We start from the raw sequence: 23,181 nt of genomic DNA on the forward strand, positions 1-23,181 counted from the left end.
ATATGACTTCTCTTAGCCAATCAGTGAGGAGGGTGTGGCTCTGCCTTGCTGGTAGCCAATGTGCACACGTGTGGAGAAAGGACGCTTCTGGACAAGAGGGTGATCTGTTGTCTGTGAGGCAGGAAGGAGAATGGTGATGGGGTGGGTGGACCTGTGTCTGCTTTTCTGCTCTCAAGCCTAGTGAGTGCTGCAGAACTTGAACTTTGATGAGCTCAGGGATGGTGGGCTATTAGGTGCACCTAGGTTCCCCCACTGGACCCAGCAGGCTGCCCTCTTGCCTGGCGTCCTCTAGGCGCTAGGGCAGAACTCCCAGGAGCTGAAACACAAGCAGGGGTGAAAGATCCGTCTGTGCCTTACACCACAGGGGCCTTGTCCATTCCCTCAAACTCCTTTCTAGTGCTGGCCTTCTTTCCTGCTGGACCATTGCCGCATCCCCCCCTCCCCCCCCACTTCTATTCACCCTCTAAGAAGTAGGTTGGGCATCCCCTGCCTGGGGCTGGGTCCTTCCCTTTGCATCCCTTATGGCTATCACTGACAGAACAAAGCCCCCCTTAGCCAGGTCCACAAGTTCCTTGTCTCCTCCAGCCTCCTGGCTCATTGCCCCAAGTCACACAGGCATCTCCCAGTGCCCCAGGAGGACTTGCAGTTCTCTACATTGTTGCTCTCCTCCAGCCTTCACCTTTGCTGGACTCTCAGCCCAGGTTGCTCCTTCTTTCCTGCCCTCATCCCTCAGGCCTCCTTGCCCCAGGTCAGAAGGTGTGGCTTTCTCCTCAGTCATCCACAGTGCACTAAGGCCTCTACATGGATCCTAGGGGTGTGTGTGTGTACACCTGCATGTGTGCACATGTGTGCTTACTCATGCCCTGTCCTCTTGGAAGGTGGGGAACTCTGGATGGGGGTAGGGTCTGGCTCTAACTCCCCATTCCCTGCAGCACCCACATGTATGTCATGGGGAAGTCTCCCAGTCACATTTGCTGCATTCAGTTGAACTTTCACCTTAATAGCAAAATGTTGTTTCCTTCAACTTCACAATAGGCTTTCAAGGTGTCAATCATAAGGCTACTTCTGTACAATGAGAAAACCAGGGGAAGAGGTTTGAGAAAACCCAGAGAGTGGAAGGGGTTTGTTGATGGTCATACAGCAAGGTTGAGGCAGACCCAGGCCTACAGTCCAAAGGGCCTAGCTCCCTGGAGGCCCCACCCCAGCATTCTCCCAGGTTGGTCCCCACTATGCCTAGGCAGAGTAGGTAGCAGTAGGTGTGAGTGTGGGTGGGCCCAGGAGAAATCAGATGAGAGGCCATGAGCCATGGAATAAAGGCTCTGTCCCCAAGGAAGGTAAGTCTGCCTCAGTGGCCCGGAGGGGTTAATGGCTTTTCTGAAGATCACAGCTGAGGGTTAATCACATTCCTTAATTCCATAGCCCACTGTGGCCTTTCCCATTAGCATCTACAGGCAATGTCTACCCTCACCCTGCCCCCACCCAGCACATACATTAGCCACTAACACCTTCCCAGGACCCTGACATCAGACTCTGCAGGTTATATTTAACCTTGAGACACACACACACACACACACACACACACACAAGAGAGAGAGAGAGAGAGAGAGAGAGAGAGAATGAATATGAATATGAATATGAATATGAATCAGAGAGACAATGAGACTGACCCTCCCTCCCCAATTCAAGTCTGAGGAGATCTTTCCTGGGGGACTCACCCTGGGAAACATTCAGGGAAGTGGCTGTCCCTCATTAGGCACGCAGCCACTCACCACCTCTTGCTTTATAGACCCCATTTAGACACATTAATAGGTCCCAGAGCAGACAGTGAGCATCCATTAAATAACCCTCTTCCAGGGTGAGGGCAAGGAAAGGGGCAGCAGGGGGATGAGCCACAGGTCCTCCCTGAGTGACCTAATGCCTAGCAGCTGGGCCAGGCCATCTGGATGCCTCTCTGGCACCCGGGAGAATGGGTGTCTCTGGGAGGGACATGGTTTGGGGATCAGTCCTGAAAGATCACTCTCAAGCTCCACAGAACCCAGAACCAGCTTCTCTGGCTTAAGCATGGTGGCCACATGGCTCTCCCAACCTTCCATCATGAGTGTGTGAGGATTACTCCACTCTCATCACCCCAGTCACAATTCCCTGACCCTGCACTGGCCACAACCCATCTCGCGGGGGCCAGTGAAGGCACAGTAGAGGCTTGAGCTGGGCTTGGGAAAACTAGAGCCAGCCATCAGTGTGACAGGCATCAGGGTTGTACCACCATAGGGTGGGACAGAACCCATAATGATGCTCCTCCTTAATGCAGCAGCAACAGTCCATGGAGCATGCATGCTGACCTTTTTTTTTAAAGCAATGATGAATTTCCACAGGGGAGCAGGAGGTGGGAGAGGCTGCCCCTGTTTCTGACAGCTCCTGATGGGGGCAGAGGCAAGGCAGCCACTCAGAGAGCCTGTGCCAGTGACCGCAGCCCTCCCTACACTGAGGCCCTGCAGGGCTGCCTCCCATCTCCCTACCTTCTCCCTACCTAGGCCCAGCTGCTAGGCTTCTGCAGTTGCCAGGCCTCCCCCAGGGTCACTTTCCATTCTAGAAGTTCTCCACACTGCCATACTCAGTGCCGCATCCACATTCCATTGCTTGTGCCCCTTCCCATCCAGAAGATCTTTCTCCCTCCCTTTACCCTGTCCAGTCTCCCTTCAGAACTTCCTCTGATCCTTTGGCCTTCAAGGCAGTTTCTCTAATCACCCACAGAATGTCTCACGTAGCTCCTTATTTAGGTATTGGAGTTGTTTCATTGTCTAAATTGTCCCTGTGTGTATGTTCCAGCTGCTGGCTTAGTATGCCATCAAGTGCCCCAGCACCTGACAGCTCACATCACAAACACACCAAGGATCTGGAGTCTGGGGAACCTATAGGAGGCAGAGAAGGGCTAGTGACAAAAGTAGATGTCATGTCTAATTTTACACTTAATGATACCTCCAGCCACAGCACAGTTGTAACATTAATGCAATACTTCAGGAAAACAGTTCACCATTCAAGCACCTTAAAATATGCATGTCCTTTAACACAGCGATTGTTTTGTGTATTTGAATTTGAACCAAGGAAATAATTGGGAATATAGAGGTTCTTGGCAAAGAGCATTCAGTACAGCGTAATTGAAAAAAAAAAAAGATTGGGGGAGGGAGAAAATAGGCCACTTGGGCATGACAGGAAATAGTCATGGGTAAGAAGAGTTTCTTAATGACTCTGGATATGCCTAGGTTTTGATGGTAAATGAGAAAGGCAGAATACTGAATGACAATCACTGGTATATAAAAAATATGCCCAGAAAACAAAAACCAACAGTTTTATGAACAGTTTTCTGTAGTGTAGGAATATAGGGGATTTATGCTCCTTTTTATTTTACTTTCTTTTCTAAAATGTATTAAATAAGTATGTGCTGCTTTTATAATTGGGACAACCATTTGTGGTATATATATAGAGAAAGAGAGAGAGACACACACACACACAACCTGATGTCTTAACTTGGGAGAAGCTATTGCCCCACACCTGCTCCCACCCTCTCTTTCCAGCTGTCCAAGCCTGGGGGACCTCCAGAGCTACCCCAGTGGAATCAGTCCTTCCTCTTCCAAAGCCGAGATGGAGGCACCAATTTCTCCAAAAACGCAGCCTTGGTGCTGGAATACTACTCCTCTACTTCAGGTAAGTGTCCCTGGTCCCACACCAGGGCAACCCCACACCAGGAGACCTGCATATTTATGAAGGGGTTTTGGAGCTATCTTGCCTCTGCCCTCTGCAGAGACGGGTTAAGAGCCCCTCGGTGCCAAGACAGACTCACAGTACAGGCAGCCAAGGAGAGGAGGGCTTGGCTAGATTCCCTTTCCACATCAGTCGCAGCCATAGGGACAAGACCAGGACGCATGGGCCTATTCCCATACTAGCTCCCTGGCTTTTACTGCACCCATCAATTAGGAGGCAGGGGTGGAGCCCTGAGTTCATGGCTCCCAGAGTGCACAGGGTGGGTCCGGGTAGACAGGATTCAGAGACAAGCTGATCCACAGTCTTACTTCCACACTGGAATTGAAGTCCCCAAAGGACAGAGACAAGGGGAATCCAGAGAAATACCTAGAGGTGCAGACTCTGTTTAGAGTTGGCTTTGAATTCACAAACCCCTGAGGACAGAAGAGAAAGAGGATGTATGTGCAGAAGAAAACCAGTAGGCAGGAGAGCAGGTGGGTGGTGGGTGGGAGAACTAGATCTCCATATCAGAGGATGGGGTTCAGGTGGGGCCCACACGCTGGGATCTGAGAAGCCAGGTGGGGTCTTTGGTGGAAGCCCCAGCTGGTCTTTCCCCCACAGTGAAAGGCAGTGAACCATGGACCTTCGGCAAGCCCCTAGGTGTCTCCGTGTTGCCGCTTAAGAGTCGTTTATATCGCAAGATAATGACAGGGAAAGGCTTGAATGCGCTGCGCATCGAGCGGCTCCCCATTACCGTGAGTCCCCTGCCCTAGGGGGGTACCCCACCTGGTCCCAACTCCTCCCCAAATATGCTCCACCTTGACACAGCTTCCAGGAGATTTTGGTGAAGCTGAACCCTGGGGGAGCTCCCCAACACTAAAGACCAGTCTTGCCTCTGGAGCTGAAGAACCAAGCCAGAGAAACCACCCCTGGGGAAGAAGCACAGGGAGGCCTCCAGGGACAGTGACAAGAGCTCAGGTTCTCAGCCAGTTCTGGGTGTGAACCCTGTCTTGCCCCATCCTCTCCATGGAACCTGAGGCAAATTACTATGGGAGAACTAGATCTCTGGACCTTGGAGTCCTCATCTCTAAACTAGGAACAACATGCCCAGGTTCTAGAGCCAGACTCTGCCTGGGTACAAATTCTGGTTCCAACCTCTTACCAGCTTACACAACTGTGGGGAAATTGTTGAAAGTCTCCACACCTCAGTTTCCTGGTCTATAACTTGGGCATGTAATAATAGTACTTTTCTAATAGCATTGCTGTGAGATTTTGTCAGGAAATACGTAAAGCACTTAGAATGTGTTCTCAAATAAGAATGAATATCATTATGATCAACATTATCTATTTCTCTGCCACCTTTTTCCCTAAAATACTTCTGTCCATCCTGACATAGCACATATGAGGAAATGGGAACTTCCGCTCTGCCAGGAGATGAGCCTGGAGGTACTATTCAGGTCTCTAGAGGATTTGAGAGGGCAGTGTGGAGGTGGTGAGGGAGCAGAGGCCAAGGCCCCACCCCCCTACCCTGCAGACACCTTCTTAGGGAATGCAGAACAGTGGGCAGAGCAGAGGCCCGTAGCTAGTTGCCCTGGCCAGAGTGAGCTGACTTCCCCTTCTCCTCCCCAGGACACCAACCTGAAAACCATAAATGGTGATGCTCCCACAGTGGATCTCTCCTTCCAGCTTCTTTCCTCTGAGGTAAGGCTGTGCTCCAGGGGACACCAGGGTTGGCAGATGTATAACTCCTCAGTGAGTTCCAACCTCTTTCACAATTGTTGGCCTTGTTCTGGGACAAGGGGCCAGGGACTTCTGGGAGAAGGGCACTGCTAATTTGGGTGGGAATGTCTGAGGATGATTTGAAGCACCAGAAAACCAGAGAAAAAGCTGAGAGAAGAGGGCCACCTAGACCTAGGAATAGGTCTCTGATCCAGGCCAAGCCAAGCCTGTTTCACTGGGGTCAAGATTCTACAAAGGTAAACTAGGACCAGTTTGCTTTTGCTGTATCACAAAATTAGCAGCTTAAAACAACACCTATGTACTATCTGACACTTCTGGAAGTAGGTAGTTCCACACAGTGTGGCTGAAATCAAGATGCTGGAAGGATCATTTTTCTTTCCAGAGGTTCTGGGGAAGAATCTGATTCCAAGCTCATTTGGGTTGCTCAGGATCCTGCAGTGTTGGACTGACATCCCAGATTCCTTGCTGGCTGTCAGCCAGGGGCTCTCAGCTCCTGAAGATCACCCACATTCCTCCTCTCAGTGACCTTCTCCATCTTGATGCTAGCAGCCATATCCAATCCCCCTCACACTTCAAAATTCTGACTGCCTCTCTGTTGGCAGCCAGAGAAAATTCTGTGCTCTTAAGAGGTTCTGGAATGATAAAGTTGTGCCCGCTGACTGTGTCCCTTATCTTGGCATCAGCTGGGTCACATAATGTACCAAAATCAAAGGCAGCCATAGCTCACCATATTTCAGGTTGCAAGGATTATGACAAGGAATCTTGGAGCCCCCTATTGAGAATCCTGCCTACCGTAGCAGGGTTGGTCCAAATGGAAAGGCACCTGAGGCTGAGTCCTGCTGATGGATGGGCTGCTGTTCCTCTAGCTAGCTATGTTCGGGCTCTGAGTCCTGCTTGGATCCTGGTCATGGGGCTACAGTGCTCCTAATAGGCACCTGCTAGAATTCTCTCACTTTCCACTCTGTGATACTGGGATATGGGAGGTTTGACCATGAACCAAGGAAATGTTCAGGATGTCTAGGCTAACCCACTCCTACCAACTCCCCATGCCTGTAAAAGTAGCCACGAGCTCTGAAGACCTTGCCATGAAGAACAAGGGGAGGTCCATGGTACAGGATATGAGAGGCACATCTAGGAGGTACCAGCCCAAAAGGATCTCCCCACAAGTCTCTCCTTGCTGTGGGTGTTCCGCATTGTCATCTTGACAGTCCTCTATCACCTGGTAGGAGAGAGCTTGTTAGCTAGGGTCCCTGATGGCACCCCCTACTACCACCACCACTGAACCCGGTACAGGAACCAAAACAGAAGAAGCAATATCCAAGAAAAGGGACATGAAAATTGTCACAAATTTCCCAGATAGGAGCCCAGCCCTCCAGGGCTTTTCCCAGGGTCTGGAGTCTGCCAGTGGCCACCGCCAGCTCGTTCCTCGCATCCCTCTGCCTCCTGCTGTCTGCACTGGGCACATGCATCCTGGGACTAACGGGAGTGCCGGTGCCCTGGTCAGGGGACTGGCAGACCCAGGCAGGCAACAGGCAGGTGGGCAGGACACTTCCCCAATTGCCTAAGGGCTGGGCACAAAGGTCTCCAGTGATGAATTATTCACCGGAGCTGTGCTAAGTGCAGAATTAATCCCTTTCCTTCCAGCTGGCGGCCTCACTAAATTATCCCTCCAAGTCATGCGGGAAAACGCTGCCGAATTCATTTAGCTGCTGAGTGTTTTGATCTGGGCCTTGTGATTTTAGCTTCCCCTTCCCTGAGCCCCCACCCCCTGGAAGCGGGTAAAAAACCCTTTTAGTAATGGATTTCCAAGAAGAAAGGAAAAGAAAACATATCAAGATTGGGTGTGTACCAGGAAAATAGTACTAGCAGAAATTCCATTCCATCGGCCAAGAATTCATACACACAAATTCCACACATGCACACTCTCAGTCACATTTGAATGTCTACGTGGGGATAGGCACATACGCATAGATTTGCATACGTGCACACACACACACACCTCTGCAAGGTAGCACCCATTTAATGCATATGTACCTGCTCATACATGTGTGTAAACCAACAGATGTCTTCACACCCTATTGGCACATGCAGAAGCTAAATCTCCTTATAGCTTAACTGTTTCTTGGTGAATTTATCTGAGAACTGGACAATAAGGACTCGCTTTGACTCTAGAATGTTGAAGACCAATTTAGGGGACTGAGTATGAAGAGCTAGTGTGAGTGGGTCTCCCATAAGGTTCTGTGGCCATGGTACCCATTTATTCATTCTTTTATGCTGTGCATATTTGATGAGGAACCCCTAAATGCCAAGCACTGTGCAGGGCAAGAAGAATTTTGTCTGTCCCTGTGGACTGAAGTGGGAATAGAAGCCAGTGGTCATGGAGCCAGCTGCCTCAAGCTCACCTTCAGTGGCCTAGAACAAGGTTCTCCTCTTGTCTGAACCCTTTTGGTATATTCTCCCTAAGGGGAGGCGGGAGAGTGAGGATTGATGAAGGGGCCAGGTTGGTATTGCAGCTAAGTCTAGAGTCCCCCTCCATGCCTCCCTATCATCTTTGCTATAAACAATCATTGTCCTCCATGCAAACATGTAGGCATCTGGGTTTTAGAGATATTACTTGAACATACTCCGCCCCAAAAATCCCCCCTTTCATAAAGCTTGCATCCTTAGAGAGCAGGGAATATGGAGCTAACATCAAACAAGTAAATTCATAAGCAGATTCCAGTAATGATAAGTGGCCTGATGGAATTCAAAGTGACATGATAGGGAGTCCTTGGAGAGGTTATGAGCAAAGCTGCTATGACAAAGAGATCCCATTCATTTCAACCTGTTGTTCCACTAAGGTGTTGCCTGCAACTCCATGGGAGAGGGCACCTGGTTTCCATCTCTGCCTTGTAGTCTGTGGAAAGGCAAAAGCAGGGCTAAGGCCAGAATGGTCAATTCTTCCACCATTCAAACAAAACACTGCCTAAAGTTCCAGAAGCCACCACCTGGAACCTGGAGATGTTAGTCTTGTGGACACTCCAACTGCAGTGGAGCTTGTGAGAATGGGCCTCTTGGGGTCCCTGGTCCATGTGGCTACAGCTCTATCTTAGGGCAACTCGGCTCCTTGCACTCCTTGCCCAGGCTCAGATGGACCACAGACAGGAAGTGCTTCAGGAGAAATGGATGTGCATGCTCTATTTGCACATGGCCCCAGCCTGAGGACACATCTTTTTTCTTATGGGCCTCTGTGTCCAGGAAGTCCAGGCACAGGCTACTCTGCTTCTAATTTTGGTGAGCACAGCCTCAACACCCACCATTTCCACATCACCCTTTATTAGAGCTGTAAGAACAAGATCATGGTGGGATTTCCACATAGAGAGTGCAGAGGGCTCTTTCAACACTCCACCACACCCATCAGGGGGTCATTGCACCCTCTCCCTATGCTCTACCATGACAGGAAGCCCACTTCCTCTAGAAGCAGCCCATCCCATGGTTCATAAGTGAAAGTGCCTGATCAGAATGTTCCCCTCACAGGGAGTCCACCATGCCTCTCAGCACTCCTCTGCCCTGGCTCCTGGCTCTGCCCTCTGGGGCTGCAGTGCACCCAGCAGACCTCCTGCACAGATCATATCATCAGCCATCAAGCATGTTTGTGGGCAGACAAGCTAATAGAGCCTACAGGCTCAGTGCCTGGCAGCAGGAGGTGGTCTCTGGTTTGGGATTTTGTTTTTTGAAGGTGGTATATTGGTGATGGGTTGGGTTTTACCTCTAGTGGGATTTCTCCAGGCTATTCTGTTTAGAGTGATCTACCTTAAGCTGGAGTTGTATATGCAGGTAAGTACGTGAATAAATATACCCAGAGACATAAAAACTACAGTACGAATACCCGAATGTATGCAGAAAACCTCTCTTTATCACATAGTCGGGGTGTTAGCTTTAGAGGCCCTTTAGGCTCCAAGAATCCATGAGCCCATGGCCGCCCCACATACACATGCACAAATCAACCTTTGGTCTCCTGCTTTCCCCCTCTGATCTTGGCCTCTTCTCTTTGAAGAGTATGTGTGGTCCCCGGAGAGGCTGTACTTCTCCAGGCTAAGCAGCCTGGCTCTTTTTAATGAACTGGCTTCAAGATCCCACCAAATCCTGGGTGCCCTCCAGCCTGTAGCCAGCCTCTTTGAAGTACAGCAAACACTAGCCAGCTTCCCCGGGCACACAGTGGGTACTCATCAGGTCCGTCCTTGCCTCTGCTTAGAAATGTACCTCCCTGTGAGGTGGGGCAAGTATAGGTGGTCATCTGGGTGTTCATCACATGTCCTCTCTTGGGGCTGGGATTTGGGACTCAGCATCTTGTCCATGTGGACTGTGAGGGCATCAGGCATCAGGTAGAGGTAAGGATCCCCCCACCCTCAGTCTATAGCCCAAGAGAAACTAGAAACCTGAAAACCTCTATCTTCCTTGGATTTCTTTTCTTTCTTTTTTCTTTTTTCTTTTTTTTGGGGGGGGGTGTTTACTAGGGAATGAAGTCAGGGGCTCTAAACCACTGAGCCACATCCCCAGCCCTATTTTGTATTTTATTTAAAGACAGAGTCTCACTGAGTTGCTTAGTGCCTCACTGTTGCTGAGGTTGGCTTTGAACTTACAATCCTCCACCTCAGCCTCCTGAGCTGCTGGAGCTTCCTTGGATTTTGGCACAGGGGAGATGCATTTGAGGCGAGCAGGTGGTGGCCCCTGCTTCCCACCTGGGGGAAGCAGTGGCTACCTCAATCAGGTGTAATCCCCATCCCCTTCTTCCCCTCATTGGGAAAGGGTAGGGCAGTCCAATGCCATGAAAAGGGCTATTCTGATGCCTTGGTTACAAAACTCTCTCTGGAGACCAGCCCAGAGTGGGGAATAAGTGGCTATTTAGCAAATGTGGGAAGGGAGGAAAGGGGAGGGCAGAATCATGCTGCCTTCTGATTAATATTCATGAATTTTTTTTGAAAGCCACATATGATGACCTTAGGCTGGTCCTTAGAGAAATCCCAACATAAAACTGCCTCCACTTCCTCACCAAACACAAATACAGGTGCCCAAAGTCCAGCATTCATAACACAGTAGTGTCCTCAATTGGCTCTATTCTCTGGAAGGTTCTGTACTCACCCCCAAGATTCCAGTTCTGGAAACACCATCATAGGATGATGATGGATCCAGAGAAAGAGACCCTTCCCCTCTCACCATCTCCCTGTTTTATATTCCTTACACAAAGTCCCCTACTCTCTGTCTTTTCACTGTCCCAGGTCACATGGCAGAAGACAAAGTAAGGAAGTCAGCCCCACCCCACACCATTCACGCCCCACCCCACACCATTCACAGGTGCCCTTTCCTCACCAGCTCAGATTCTAAGTCCAGTTGGGAGGAATGAGAAATAACAGCCTGTGCTTTCCCAGGGTGGCCCTTGGGTCACGGACACATGGTGTGGAGGCAGGGTTCATCATCTTGCCATTGAAGGCTCCTACATGCTTTCACAATGGCTGAACCCCTTCCGTGGTGCTCTGTGCCTTGAAGACAGCTTCAGCCTCCACAGTCCCTTGGCTATCATGTCTCTCCTCCCAAGCTCACCGCCTCAGAGACAGGGAGTTCGATACTTCCATCCTCCCTCACAGGGAATCCCTCCCTCCCAGGAAGCCCTCTCCTGCTTCTGTCAGCTCCCTCATGATCCTCCTCCTTCTGTCCCTGTTTGGTTTCCTACCTGGGCCCACCTTCTTCTTCCTGAGGCCATCTCCAGGGAGTCAGCTCCCATGCCCATGTAAGCCCTGCTGATGTTTGCAAACTCTTTTTTAAATAGCAATTCTTTTTTATTCCTTTATTTCATCATTTATTTTTATGTGATGCTGAGGATGAAACCCAGTGCCTCACATGTGCTAGATAAGTGCTCTACTAAGCCCCAGCCCCAGTCCCTGCAAACTTCTTATATCCTCCCAGGTTGCACCAACCCTCCTCCCTGCAGCTGTCTTTCTTATACTTGGTTTCTGATTTTCATCCTCCTGATTATCTCCCCTTGACAACATTACTCTTAAAGTTTCCCCCAGAATGATGGGACCAAGTCAGCATGGCTGGGTAAACAGGACCATTACCCCTTCTCTAAACCAATTCTTCCCTTTGGTGTAGCCACAGTCTGTTGTTTATCTTCATTCTCACCAAGGCAGTGAGAGTCCATTTAAAGATGGGAGGAGTCCATCCACCTGGCACGTCTACTGCTGGACTTTGAACTTAAACATGGTTTCTCCTCCCTGTGGTATTTCACCTTTTTCACCTCAACCCACCTTCTAGGCTTGAGGTCACTCTGGACCCTGATTTTATCATACAACACATCCAGACGTTTCACTAGCATTCCACCCAAGCTCCAGGTCATCTGTGATGTGGTGGGGATGTTGTCAGTGCTGTACTGTGTGCATGCGCCCCCACAGACCTGGGCTTGGATCCCGCATCTTGGCCACTCTTCATTTCCTTATCCATAAAAGGGATGGTAATCCCAACCAGCCAGGAATTTGGTGAAAATGGAATTAGGAGGTCCATGCTCAGGACAGTGACCTGCAGCCACTTGGTAAAGGGAGCTTTTAGCACAGTTCACCCACATTGCTGACAAATATGATGAACTTATCAGGGATGAGGACAGTGCTCCTGGAGGAAGGGGGAATGTTGGAGCCCCACTAATCCATCACTCAGCACCTGCCCCCCATGACAGCTGCTCCACCAGCTTCATATCCATAAGGACATCGGGGGCCTTGTCAAGTGCTGAAGATTAACGTCACCATCACCACATTTGACTTTGCAGCAATTTTTCAGAGAATGAAGAAAGGGGAAAGAGACAGTTTCTCTCTAGAGGCCAGATTTGCAGAAGTTCCCAGTGCATCCTGGGGGCTGTGGAGGAGATGGAGAAATAAGCCCTGCTTCCCAGATCAGAGCAGGACAAAAAGAGCCACAGTGTTTCCAATCACTTGTAATTCAGGAGACCTGATACAGGTTCATCACACATTCATCACCAGCCACAGGACCTCGGTTGCCTTGGGAATGTGAATCTGCAAGTTCCTTTGAGAGATGGAGCATACTAAGTCAGGACGCAGGGATAGCTGAAAAGGTGGACATTTGGACTTTCCCCAGCTCTTCTCTACTTATAAGCCCGAGGGAGACAGGGCAGAGGCTTCCAGACCAACTTCTCAGAAAGTGCGGCTTGACCTTGGGATTCTCCCCTCTCAAAGTTGGACCACCTAGACCTCCCTTCAGCCAAACCAGATGTATCACAGACCCAGCTAAGGTCATTCGTGCATGAATTCATTAACCATTTATTAGATCCCTAACGCATGCCTTGCAATAAAGCACTCCAACAGATTATCACCACCATCTTGCTAAGAAGGGTCTAGTTGAAATAGATACATTGAACATACAAATAATAGGGGAAACATCACTAAGAGGTGTGGTTGGAGCACATCTCTGCCTCAGATAGTGGCTTAGAAATTGACAAGGCCAAAGTGCATCTAGGAAAAGGACCTACATGTACAAAGACATGGAGGCTTGACAGTGGCTAGAGCCCATGGGACATACAGGGTTATAATGGACAGTGAGACTGGAGATTAGGTGGAGCCTAAACTGTGGAGGGCCTGGGTAACAGAATACAGGATTTGAACTTTGTCAAAAAACATTATGGAGCTAAAGAAGGTCCTTGAGTCAGATGTGGTCTGACCTATGTGTTGTAAAAGTCTCTCTTGATGCGAATAGGGAGAACCCAAGAGAAAAGATTAAATACTAAAAGAGCAGGCTTCAGGCTAACGCATGAACTCACAGTCCATCTACTTGAGCTGTTGGCAGGGCTCCGTTTAATACTAAGACCCCTGACAGAATTTTAAAAAATCTTTATCAGTGGTTTCCCTCCCCTGACCCCTCAACTTGCTTTTGGATTAACACTCTGACACCATTTTCTGGGAAATAAATGATGGCCCCAGTGAAGATTAACACTGGGACCCTTATTGGCTGAAAGACAAACCCAGAGCCTGACTCCACCACAGCTGCAGGACCATGCAGGACACCATGAGGAGGCTTACGTGCAGGGCAGGCAGCAAGCCCTCTTGAAGGGGCCTGTTGTCTGAGCCTCGCCTACAGCTAAAGAGATAAGAACCTACAACTGTGGCCACAGGAAATGACAAAGCAATGGCTGATCGGGGAGTCGCAGCACAGGGCTCATTATGGCGCTTGCCAGCGGGCGAGACACCCTTATCAGGGAGAAAATTGCATCAGGCCTCCTGAATTACTAGCGATTGGAAGCAGATTTCTTGGGACGCACTTTGTTAGATACCTAATGAGCGGGATACAGGAGAACAGAGCCTAAAGCCGGCGGGGCGGGGGGACAAATGTCTTTGTTAAACAGAATTTGTCAGTTTCCGCTCCAGGCTCCCTGGGGAGGGTTCAGGGCCAGCTAATTGAATTAAGAGCATGTGCTCTCCAGCTAGAAGGCTCAGGGCGGGGAGAGAGGCAGGCAGGCAGGCTGGACGGAAGGCGGGCATTTTCAGCACCGAGGACAGCAGCTGCAGCTTGGCTACTCTGTAATTGCCAGGGCAGGCTGGAGCTGTTGCATTTTGCATGATCAGGGATCTAGGGGTTGAAGGGGTAGGAGGGAAGCAGAGGACGCTGGGTGGAGGAGGAGACAGATGACCTAAGAAACTGCAATCCTGGGATGCTATTGGCCTGCTCTGTCTCAACAGACCTGGCTCTGCTGGCAACAGTGAGGGCTAGAAGGCGTGAAGAGGGGGCATCTTCTCCCCACCACGGTGCTCACATGTGCTGTGGGCAGCTGCAGCAGTGTGTGCTGGGTGCAGAGTCTGAGCGAGGCATGGCCCGTGCATTGCTTTGAGCTTTCAAAGTCAGTCTCCAATTATATTGCTAATGAAGCAGGATGTGCTGTATCCATGCAGCTACAGAGCAAGGGGCCACTTGTCAGCCTCAAGCTGCCCCAGAAGGAGGGGCAGGAGCTGCCAACTAGAAGAGCAAATAAACAGGCTTGTGGGGGTGGGCCAGCAACCTGCTTGCAAGGCCAGACCTGAATAGGGAGGAATTTCATCTCTCAGCCATCATCCTCTCCCTACCCTCCAGCAGCCCTGTGGTCTCGGATAAGCTCCCTTTCAGGAGGAACAAGAATGTGAGGACACAATTCCCTCTCCAAAATATGGACAGCTCAGGAGTCAGGAGAGGCAGTGCTGGCCATAAACAAAGGAAACTATTAGGAAAATCTAGGCACAGTGGTCCTCTGGATACCCTGCACCTCACATGAAAGACCTCTGGCCTCCCCTGCTGGGCCTGTGTCTCTGGAGGTCTAAAGATGTTTCTATATGTCACCCACTCACTCTGCCAGAATGGATCCCGGCAAAGTTGAATGGGACCAAGGGTTGGAAGTGTGCACAGAAGACTTGCAGGTTGGGTGGTACCAGCAGGAAGCAGCTGTGTGGGCAGACAAGGTCCATGCCACCTGTGAGGGAGAGCAGAGCAGAGTGGAACCCTGGAGTCGGCAGAGACTTCAGGAAGGGCAACTGCGGGTGGAATGGGCAGAAGACATAAAACCCATGGACACTCTGCCTTCCCCTCACAACACCCCCTGCCCACCCAACTGATGGGGTGAAGGCACTGGCCTGGATTAAGGGGTTAGACTCATTTTGAATTTATCTTTGTGATGAAATTAAATGAACAATACATAGTAAACATCAGAATCCACATAAATATATCTGGTGAGTGCTAGGCTCTAATGGGGGCTCAGTACACATCAGCTCTGGGTCGCTGAGTTGACCCAGCTAGTGCTGGGGCCACACAGGGTGGACAGCAAGGAGACAAGCTGTGGGGGAGGGGACTTCCTCAGCAATTGTCCCTTGCTTTCAGTAATGATGGGGGCACCTCTGGAGACCTCTCTTGATTTCATTACTTCTACTTCCTCCCCTAACTGGATTAGATGACAGTCTATGAAATCCCAGGCATTGAAATTGGCTTTCTGCCTGGAAATGAGAAGAAATATCATTACAGGTCCTGAATCAGCATATCAAGTCCCAGGGGCTACCTGGTCAGTGGGGAGGTGGTCTTTGCCATGGTTAGTCATTCTTTCCTTCATTCTTCCATCCATCCAATATGTGTTTCATAGCTTCTCTCTGCAGCCAACTGGTATTCAGCAGTTCTGAATAGGAGAGAGGGTGCTTTTTTCTATTTAAAACACACAGACAACCAGAAAGTCCCAAATCATCCAACTCAGATGCTACCTTGGTTATATTCATGCGATAGTTTCTGAAGCAGGTGGGGGAGACAGCCGGGGCTGATGCTCATGGTCAAAACAGGCCCGGGAGTCCTCATTAGGACATGCAATAGGTCATGTGCCAAAGTCAGCCTCAGGGCCACCCAATGCCTCCCTCTTCCCATTCCAAGAGTCTTTATATAGCTGCTCTATCTTTGGGATTGTCTATTTTTTAAATCCATTTGTTAGGGAAGGAATTAGAGCCTGGAATGGACTGGATGAATGTGGACCTGTATGACTGTTCCTAACTCTACTGACCCAAATCCAAAAGGTTTCATGCAAATACATTTCTACACACCAAATTTTATAGCACATAAAGGAATCGTGTAAAGGATCTCAGTGGTCATGTAAAGAGTCCTTGTCCCAACTCATCTAGTCCCTATATGTGGACCTTTGTATAGAGTATCCACTTAAAGAGAGAGCCACCCCTCTCATTCTCACTCTAGTGTTCAGGGTCAAGCACTGGGGCTCCTCCCACCCTGAGCACCTGTGTCTTCGTTGGCATTGTGCCCATTTCTCTATTTGCTTCTAACACGACATTATATAATAGAACAATGTGTCTGCCATGTAACTGAGGATCCCAACAGCTGATGTGGGGTGGGACTAGGTTACCTTTGAGGCCGCTACAAACCTTAAGATTGCATGATTCTTAGAATAGGCAGAGTTTAGAACTAACCACAGATTTCAAACAAGCTTTACAGTAACTGATCCCCAAAGGGAGCACAGACATGTCCCTAAGCCTGAGGAACTTAAAGTTTCATTAGGAAAACAAAAATAGCAAGCAAGCCTGGAACTAGAGAGCAGGGTAAAAGTAGATAGCCAACTAGAAGAATGGGCTGGAAGAATCTAGAAAAACTAAGTGTGGGCAGAGGCATGAAGGCTTCCTGCAGGGGAGGGGCTGGAGTAGGGTCAGATTTGAAACTGGCAGAGATGAGAGCCATAGTCATGCCACAGGAAGAGGTGGGGAACAGGACATTAGAGAAGAGGCCCATGGGAGAGTCCAGAGAGAAGCGAGACTGTGGTGGTGAGAAATTGGATGATGATAAAGGAGATGAAATGGAAAATGTCTACACAGCAAAGGGGATCAAAAAAAGCATGGGGCTTTTAGAAGCTACTATTACTACACTGAGTAGGGGAGTCATGGGTGACATATTTGTTTATCGACCACCTACAATGAGCCAGGCACTGGGAATAAATAGTGTCCTTGTTTAAATGGAATTTATACCTTAGTGTGGGCACCAGGGGAGGGAGGCAGATAATTAAGAAGAAAGCCAATTTTGTGAAAGTTAATTTTCTGGCAGAGTAAACATTAAGAACAGAGTAAAGTGGGACACTGCATAGAGAGTATATTGGAAGTGGAATTGGAAGAGTAAGGGGGTCTATCTCAAAAGCTTTGCTGAGAATGTTACCTCTGGGCTGAGACTGGAATGATGAGCAGGGAAAGCTGTGGAAAGATCCATGAGAACCTCCAGGGAGAGAGAGCAGCAGGTGCAAAATTCCAGAGGCGGGAAGAGCTTGGCATGTAGGAAGAACAGTGGGACAGTGTGCTGGGACCCAGTGGGCAAGGGGCCCTGGCAGGCCGTCCATGGAGTCAGGCACACAAGGCCTCTGAGCCATGAGGACGGGAGGCTTGGGGGATCATACAAGACATAGAGAAAAAGCCTGTTCAGAGTTCTCTCTGTATCTTCTCAGAGACCAGAAAACTTCTTGACACCGCACAACAGCAAGGTTCTGCCCATCCTGGACCCCAAGATCCTAGATGAGAAACTGGGTACTATCCGTGAGTCCTGGTTCGATGCCAACATGAACTCCCCGATAGACTCCAGCCAGTCCACCTCTCAAGAATTTGAGGAAGAGCCTCAGATGCCAGAGATGTCCCGTGACACAGTAAGTGTCCCTCCCTTGGGCAGGGCAGGATGGCACAGCAGTGAAGGCCATGGGAAGGAGGCTTAAGTGCCACCTCTGGGACTGGTTCATCCCTCAGGCAGCAAGTAGCCCTCACTGTTAGGGACACTCTGTATGTGAACTTCCCCACAAGACAAGCTGATGGAAGGCGTGGATTCTTCTTAGACAGTTTCTTCATCTTCTGAAAGGAACTTTCATGTAGCTTCTTTTGAAACAAACCCCAGCAACACTTGTAAACCAGGGTTCCATTTATTCAAGTCACTATCAGCTGAAGGGCAAAGCCCCTCAGAGATTAGTTGTAACTTATAGAAAAAGAAGTTGGTGCTCAAAGACAAGAGCACACCATTTTTAGGCACAACATCTGTCCTTGATCATGGGATTTGGCATGGGGAGGGGTCACAGCAGAATCTCAGCCCCTTGGTGCAGAGAGCTAAAGAACAGGCCACCCAATGACAGTTCCATCAAAGTCCCCAGTGGAGGTAGTGCCCCAGTGACCATGGGTGACTTCATTTGTGGCTTCCTCCCTTCTTCCACAGCGGATCCCATGGGGAACGCTGCTCCGGAAGATCCAGAGGAAAGGCCCCAGAAAAGGCCATTGGCCCAATAGGAAACCCAGGTCCTCCTCCTCTCAGGACCCGCCCACCTCCATTGACAGCCTCCTCATCTACCCCTGGCACTTCTGCACCTTTCTGGAACTTGTGACATCAGACGAATAGGAAGGGTCGCTGCCTGCTTGGTGTGCCCTTCCCACCAGGAGCAGGACTGCTCTCAGGAGCAGTTCCCTCCTTTGTCCCTTAGGGAAAACATTCTCAGGAGCCATTTCCAGCATGGCATAAATTGCATTGAGAATAAAGATTCAGATCTTCTCCTTGGAGATTTGGAGCAGCATGAATAAACCAATTCCTGCTGCCATCCAGAGTCTTACCCTGGGACCCCCATACACACCCTCTTTTGCCTCTAGGCAGCAGTATTGGGGGGAGTAGCAAATACCAGGGAAGAAAGAAAAAGGGAAAGGAAGGTGTCACCCAAGGAGCAAGGCTAATAGGAAGGAAGGGGAAAGGTGATCACATTTGTCCCTGGCCACCACCCATGCAGAGAGCTCAGGGCAACTCTCCTGCCCTCACCCCACTCTCAGGGATGCGCCACCTGCCAAGCCTCAGCTCTCAGCCTGTTATATCTTCACCTCCACCCTGGAGGCAGGGCTCAGCCCCTGCATGTTGCTGGGAGCACAAGCATCAAGTGCCACCTGGCTGGACAAACCTCTCATGTCCTATGCCTGGGCACCACACCCTGTGTCACTAAGGAGGGAGCAGTCCTCAGCCCCTTTCCTCAAACTTTATACATGGGAGAGCTCTCTGGCTTAGAGTCCAATGGGCAAAGAGTGCACTGTCTGAGTTGAACAGCAGGCCTCGGGGCCTGGGGTAGGGAGAGGAGTTAGACACAGGTGAGGCTGTGGATTTGTTTGGGGGAAGTGAGGCATTGGAAGGGCTGGAAGGACTGGGTTGGCATCTCACTGTGCTTATGAAATGTGATGAGAATGACGTGAAGGCAAAGGCAGCAGAGGAGTAAAGGGCCTTTAAATACAGGACGGTCTGCTAGCTGGGCAATTGACACAATTATTCTTAAATATCTGAAATGATGTTATGATAACATGGGTAGTGGGCCCATTAGCCTTGATTTTCTTCAGGATTAGGGACTAGACCTGCAGCCGGAGAAGTCAAGATAAGCCATTAGGAGGAACTGTCTTTGAGCAAGAGTAACCACTGAGTGACAGAAAGGAGGAGGGAAGGGTGTGCACAAGGGGCACCAAGACAGGATTCTGGGAAGCTCAGGTGACAATGAGGGACTTGGGCTGCCCATGCTCGCAGACCGTTAGAGATGCTGTGAGTTTGGCCTAATGGTGGATAACTCAAGCATGTCCACCAGAGACAGCACCTCTGGCACTGCCATCCACAGACCATATACCCAGAGAGAAGGCCTCCCAATCCCTTCCCTCCCTCTTGCTGGATTCCTGGTGAGAATGATGGATGGCTGTTGGGCTGCCCACCATCTGGCCTTGAACTAAGTTAGTGCATACTGGCCTTGTTCCTGGGCTCTAGGGTTCTGCCAAGGCCTGGCCTGACACAGATGTTGGCAAATGCTTATTGGGACCCCTGGCTGGACATCAGAGCACTAGAAGGAACCTTAGAGAGTTGCTAGCCCATCCCTTCATTTTACCAAAGGTGGAAACTAGGTGGTCCAGGGGTGGAACGACACCTGCCCAAGGTTTCCTGATCTCACCCCTCCCCCATGCCACCTTGCATCTAGCCAGGGAAACACTGGATGGCCACAGGGGTCCACATGCTCAGCCAACCTGGCACTGTTGGGTCCCTCAGACACTCACAGAGTATTCAGGGCAGTAGCCTCATCCCCTCCCTTGCCCATACCCACCGTTCCAGGCCCCTCCTATGTCTTGGTTCTGTCCTTGACCTTCTCACCCTCCTCTTTTTCTTCCTCTTTCCCTTCCTCCTCCTCTCCTGCCCCTCACCCAGCCCCACCTTAATTACCAGGCTGGCTCTTCCCATCCCTAGTATATGCCCTAGCTGGTCCTAGACACCCAGCCCCAACTCCAGCTCCTACACACAGGTCAGAGCCCAAAAGAATCAAGGCAGGACCTAGACACACACATTCATGCAGCTGGTAAAACCTGGTCACAAGCCATAGAATGTGGGTGGGTAGCAACAGTGTACAGCTCCATGACAATCACAGGTGGCCCTGCAGAATGGGTCACTGTTCCATAGCAACCAAATAAAATTGCATAGCAATGGATGAACTCATGTGACCAAGAGGCACAGTGACAAGCAATAGAATGTGGCCATGGATCACAGGAGCATAGCTGCCTAGCAATAGACCCCAGTCACAGAATGATGTCATGTGGCACTGCATTGTGGGAAGATGCAATTGTGATCCAGCCATGAGCATAGAACCTGTGTGTAAGCCATAGACGTGATAATAAGGCAACAGAAGATCTTGAAGAGCCCTGGGACACACTCAGGTAGCAATGGCCCAGTTACAAGGCATGCGACTCCTTGTGTCCGGAAATGACCACCAGCAATAGAGCCTGTGAGTGAAGCAGTGGCTCCATGACACAGCAGCAATAATGTAGTGACCAAACAATGACCCGAGTAACCCCCTTGGCTCTCGGCTTAGCAGTCACCCTCCCCGCATCACCTGGCAGAATTCCCAGCGCCTTTGTCTAGGTCGAGTTTCAGTGCAGTCCCCAGAGCCCAGGAAACAATTTTGTCTGTGATTCCCTCCAGAGCCTACTTTGGCTTAATAGGAAATTGAACATTTTTCTGGAGAAAGGAGTACATTGGGAATGGAGGAGGGAGTGGGGGATGCTGTTATGCCCCTTGGGTCACTCCCTGTGCCCTCTGCCAGTCCCATACCCACAGCCCACTGGGCTGACTGGGGCTCCCCACCAAACGCAGCCATTATTTGCAATCTCCAGACTCCTGGGTTTAACACAGAAAGTTCAAGTGCCGATTTACCAATGTGGTGCCAAGCTGGTCCTGGGTGAGTGAGCCCACTGAGGTCGAGGGTAGGGCCCAAGGGCAGAGAGCGCTAAGGGAATGCCCTCACCTCCTCTGAGTGGGACAACTGTGGGACACCCATGAGCATGACTAAGTAAGTGAATGTCAAGGGCAAGGTGTTCAGGGCTAAACCCACGCAGCAACTCACTACACCCATCTTGGGAGCCCCTCCCCACCCTACCACAGACACCCCAGCCCACCCTGTGCTGAGCCAAATCAGGTCTCCCAATGCCAGGGCAACAGCAGGTGAGCTGAGGGGTTCTGTCCAGTCTCCAGTCTGCCGGTTCCACTCACAAAGGCTTAGGAAATACCTACCGAGGGTCTGGGCTCCCTGTTCCTCCAGTCAGTCAGAAAACCAGAACTCCCCACCTGCCAGCGCCCAGCCTCAGTGGGGCCAGAGCTCAGGGAAGGGAGGGCATGGAGGAGGGGCAGGCTGAGCCCCTGAGCACTGGAAGTTCCCCAGGAACTTCTGAGACATCTCCCCAGAACATTAGCCTCAGCCACACCAAGGAGAGGCCCAGGAAGTTATCTGATGAGCAGGCCAGGGCCTGACTGGGACAGTGTACCTTCTTAACAGCCACACATACCTAGCACTGCTGGGCCCACTAGTATGCCCTTAGTAAAGAAGAGGCAGAGAGACAGAGGAAAGCAAGGAGAGCTTCCTGGAGGAGGTGGGCATTGCTTTGGATCAGCAGAGGCAGAGGCTCAGTGGCTATTCAAGAAGTATGCACTTAGTGTCGTTTCCAGTCCAGAAACTCAAGCATGGGTTGCTCTCCTGTCTCCCGCCCCCCTCTCTCTTCCTCTCTCGCTCTCCGCCCACCCCCCAACACACACACTACTCCACCTGCTGTTTCTGTGTCTCTCTCCTTTCTCTGGTTGTCCCCATTTCTCTCTGAAATCCCCTCTCCTCGCTCTTTCCCTCCCTCCCACAGTCGTGCTCAGAGGAGATTTGTGGCAGACCAGAGGGCCCTCATACCAGGAGATGAATAATTGACAAGGGTTGTTTAAAGATTCAGTGGAGTTTTTCCAACCTCCCTACACTTGAATAACTCATTTCTTTCATTCTCTCTTTGAAAGCCCCCCTCCCCCACCTCCCTCTTCCCATCCCCCCATCCCCCCCATCCCCCCATCCCCCCATCCCTGTCCCCCTCTGAGCAAAGGCTTTTGTTTCCTTTCTGGAGTCTGTGGACCCTACAAGGATCCCTCCCTGGCTCCCCTGGACTCTTCAAGTGCACTTCCCCTGCTGCCCCCACCCCATTTAACCTGCCCCTGAAGGTAGTAGGTGGCTTTCAGCTCTCAGAGGACCCCATTTCATGGACACAGAGAAGACTAGAGAGCTGTGGCTTCTCCCACATCCCCCCAGCAGCAGAGGCAGGGCTTGGGCCCCAGGAGGGCAGGCCTGCCACCCAGGGCCCCTTCCCTCTCAGGCAGGCAGAGAGCTGCTGCTCTGTCCCAGGGTGCTTGGAGTGCTAAGTGTCCCTGCACCTTGATTTTTCCATCTGTGATACAGGAGAACCGCTCGCCCTGCCCTGTCTGCCCCTCAGGATCCATCAGGACAGGTGAGGGGCCTTCAAAGAGAAGCTGGCCTAGACCTCCGTATCTTCTTGGCATGGCCTTAGGGTGACCAACTATCTGTGTTTGCCCTTGGCAAACCCAGCAGGGGATCACCCACTGTGGCATGGAAAGCCCCCTGTGGCATTCAAGGCTGCCACCCATAGCACCCACAGCCACAGGGCACAAGCCTCTGCGGGACCCACACAGCTCCATGCTGTGCCCTGTACTCACAGGTTTCCATTTTCCTTGGAGTGACCTTGAACTCTCTTCCCCTCTTGGGGGATGCAGTTCCTGCCTCAGTCTGCAGAGGAGGTTGGAGCAGATGTGCCCAAGTCCCCTGAGGCTCCTGCGCTGTGACTGAGCCTTGGTCCTGCCCCCAGGCCCCCA

At 50.7% G+C, this 23,181-nt stretch overlaps 1 protein-coding gene across 1 annotated transcript in view; it reads left to right on the plus strand.

Annotated features, from left to right (window-relative positions):
* Window positions 1-23,181, plus strand: part of Ccdc33 (coiled-coil domain containing 33) — a 108,893-nt gene that overhangs the window by 57,707 nt on the left and 28,005 nt on the right. Inside the window, exons 9-12 of the mRNA XM_027923464.2 lie at window positions 3,573-3,702; window positions 4,360-4,493; window positions 5,368-5,439; window positions 17,456-17,650. Of these exons, the coding sequence (XP_027779265.2) occupies window positions 3,573-3,702; window positions 4,360-4,493; window positions 5,368-5,439; window positions 17,456-17,650 (531 nt within the window). The remainder of the gene's footprint in view (window positions 1-3,572; window positions 3,703-4,359; window positions 4,494-5,367; window positions 5,440-17,455; window positions 17,651-23,181) is intronic.

Source organism: Marmota flaviventris, chromosome 2 (genome assembly GCF_047511675.1).
Source record: "Marmota flaviventris isolate mMarFla1 chromosome 2, mMarFla1.hap1, whole genome shotgun sequence".
NCBI classification, from domain to species: Eukaryota; Metazoa; Chordata; class Mammalia; order Rodentia; family Sciuridae; genus Marmota; species Marmota flaviventris.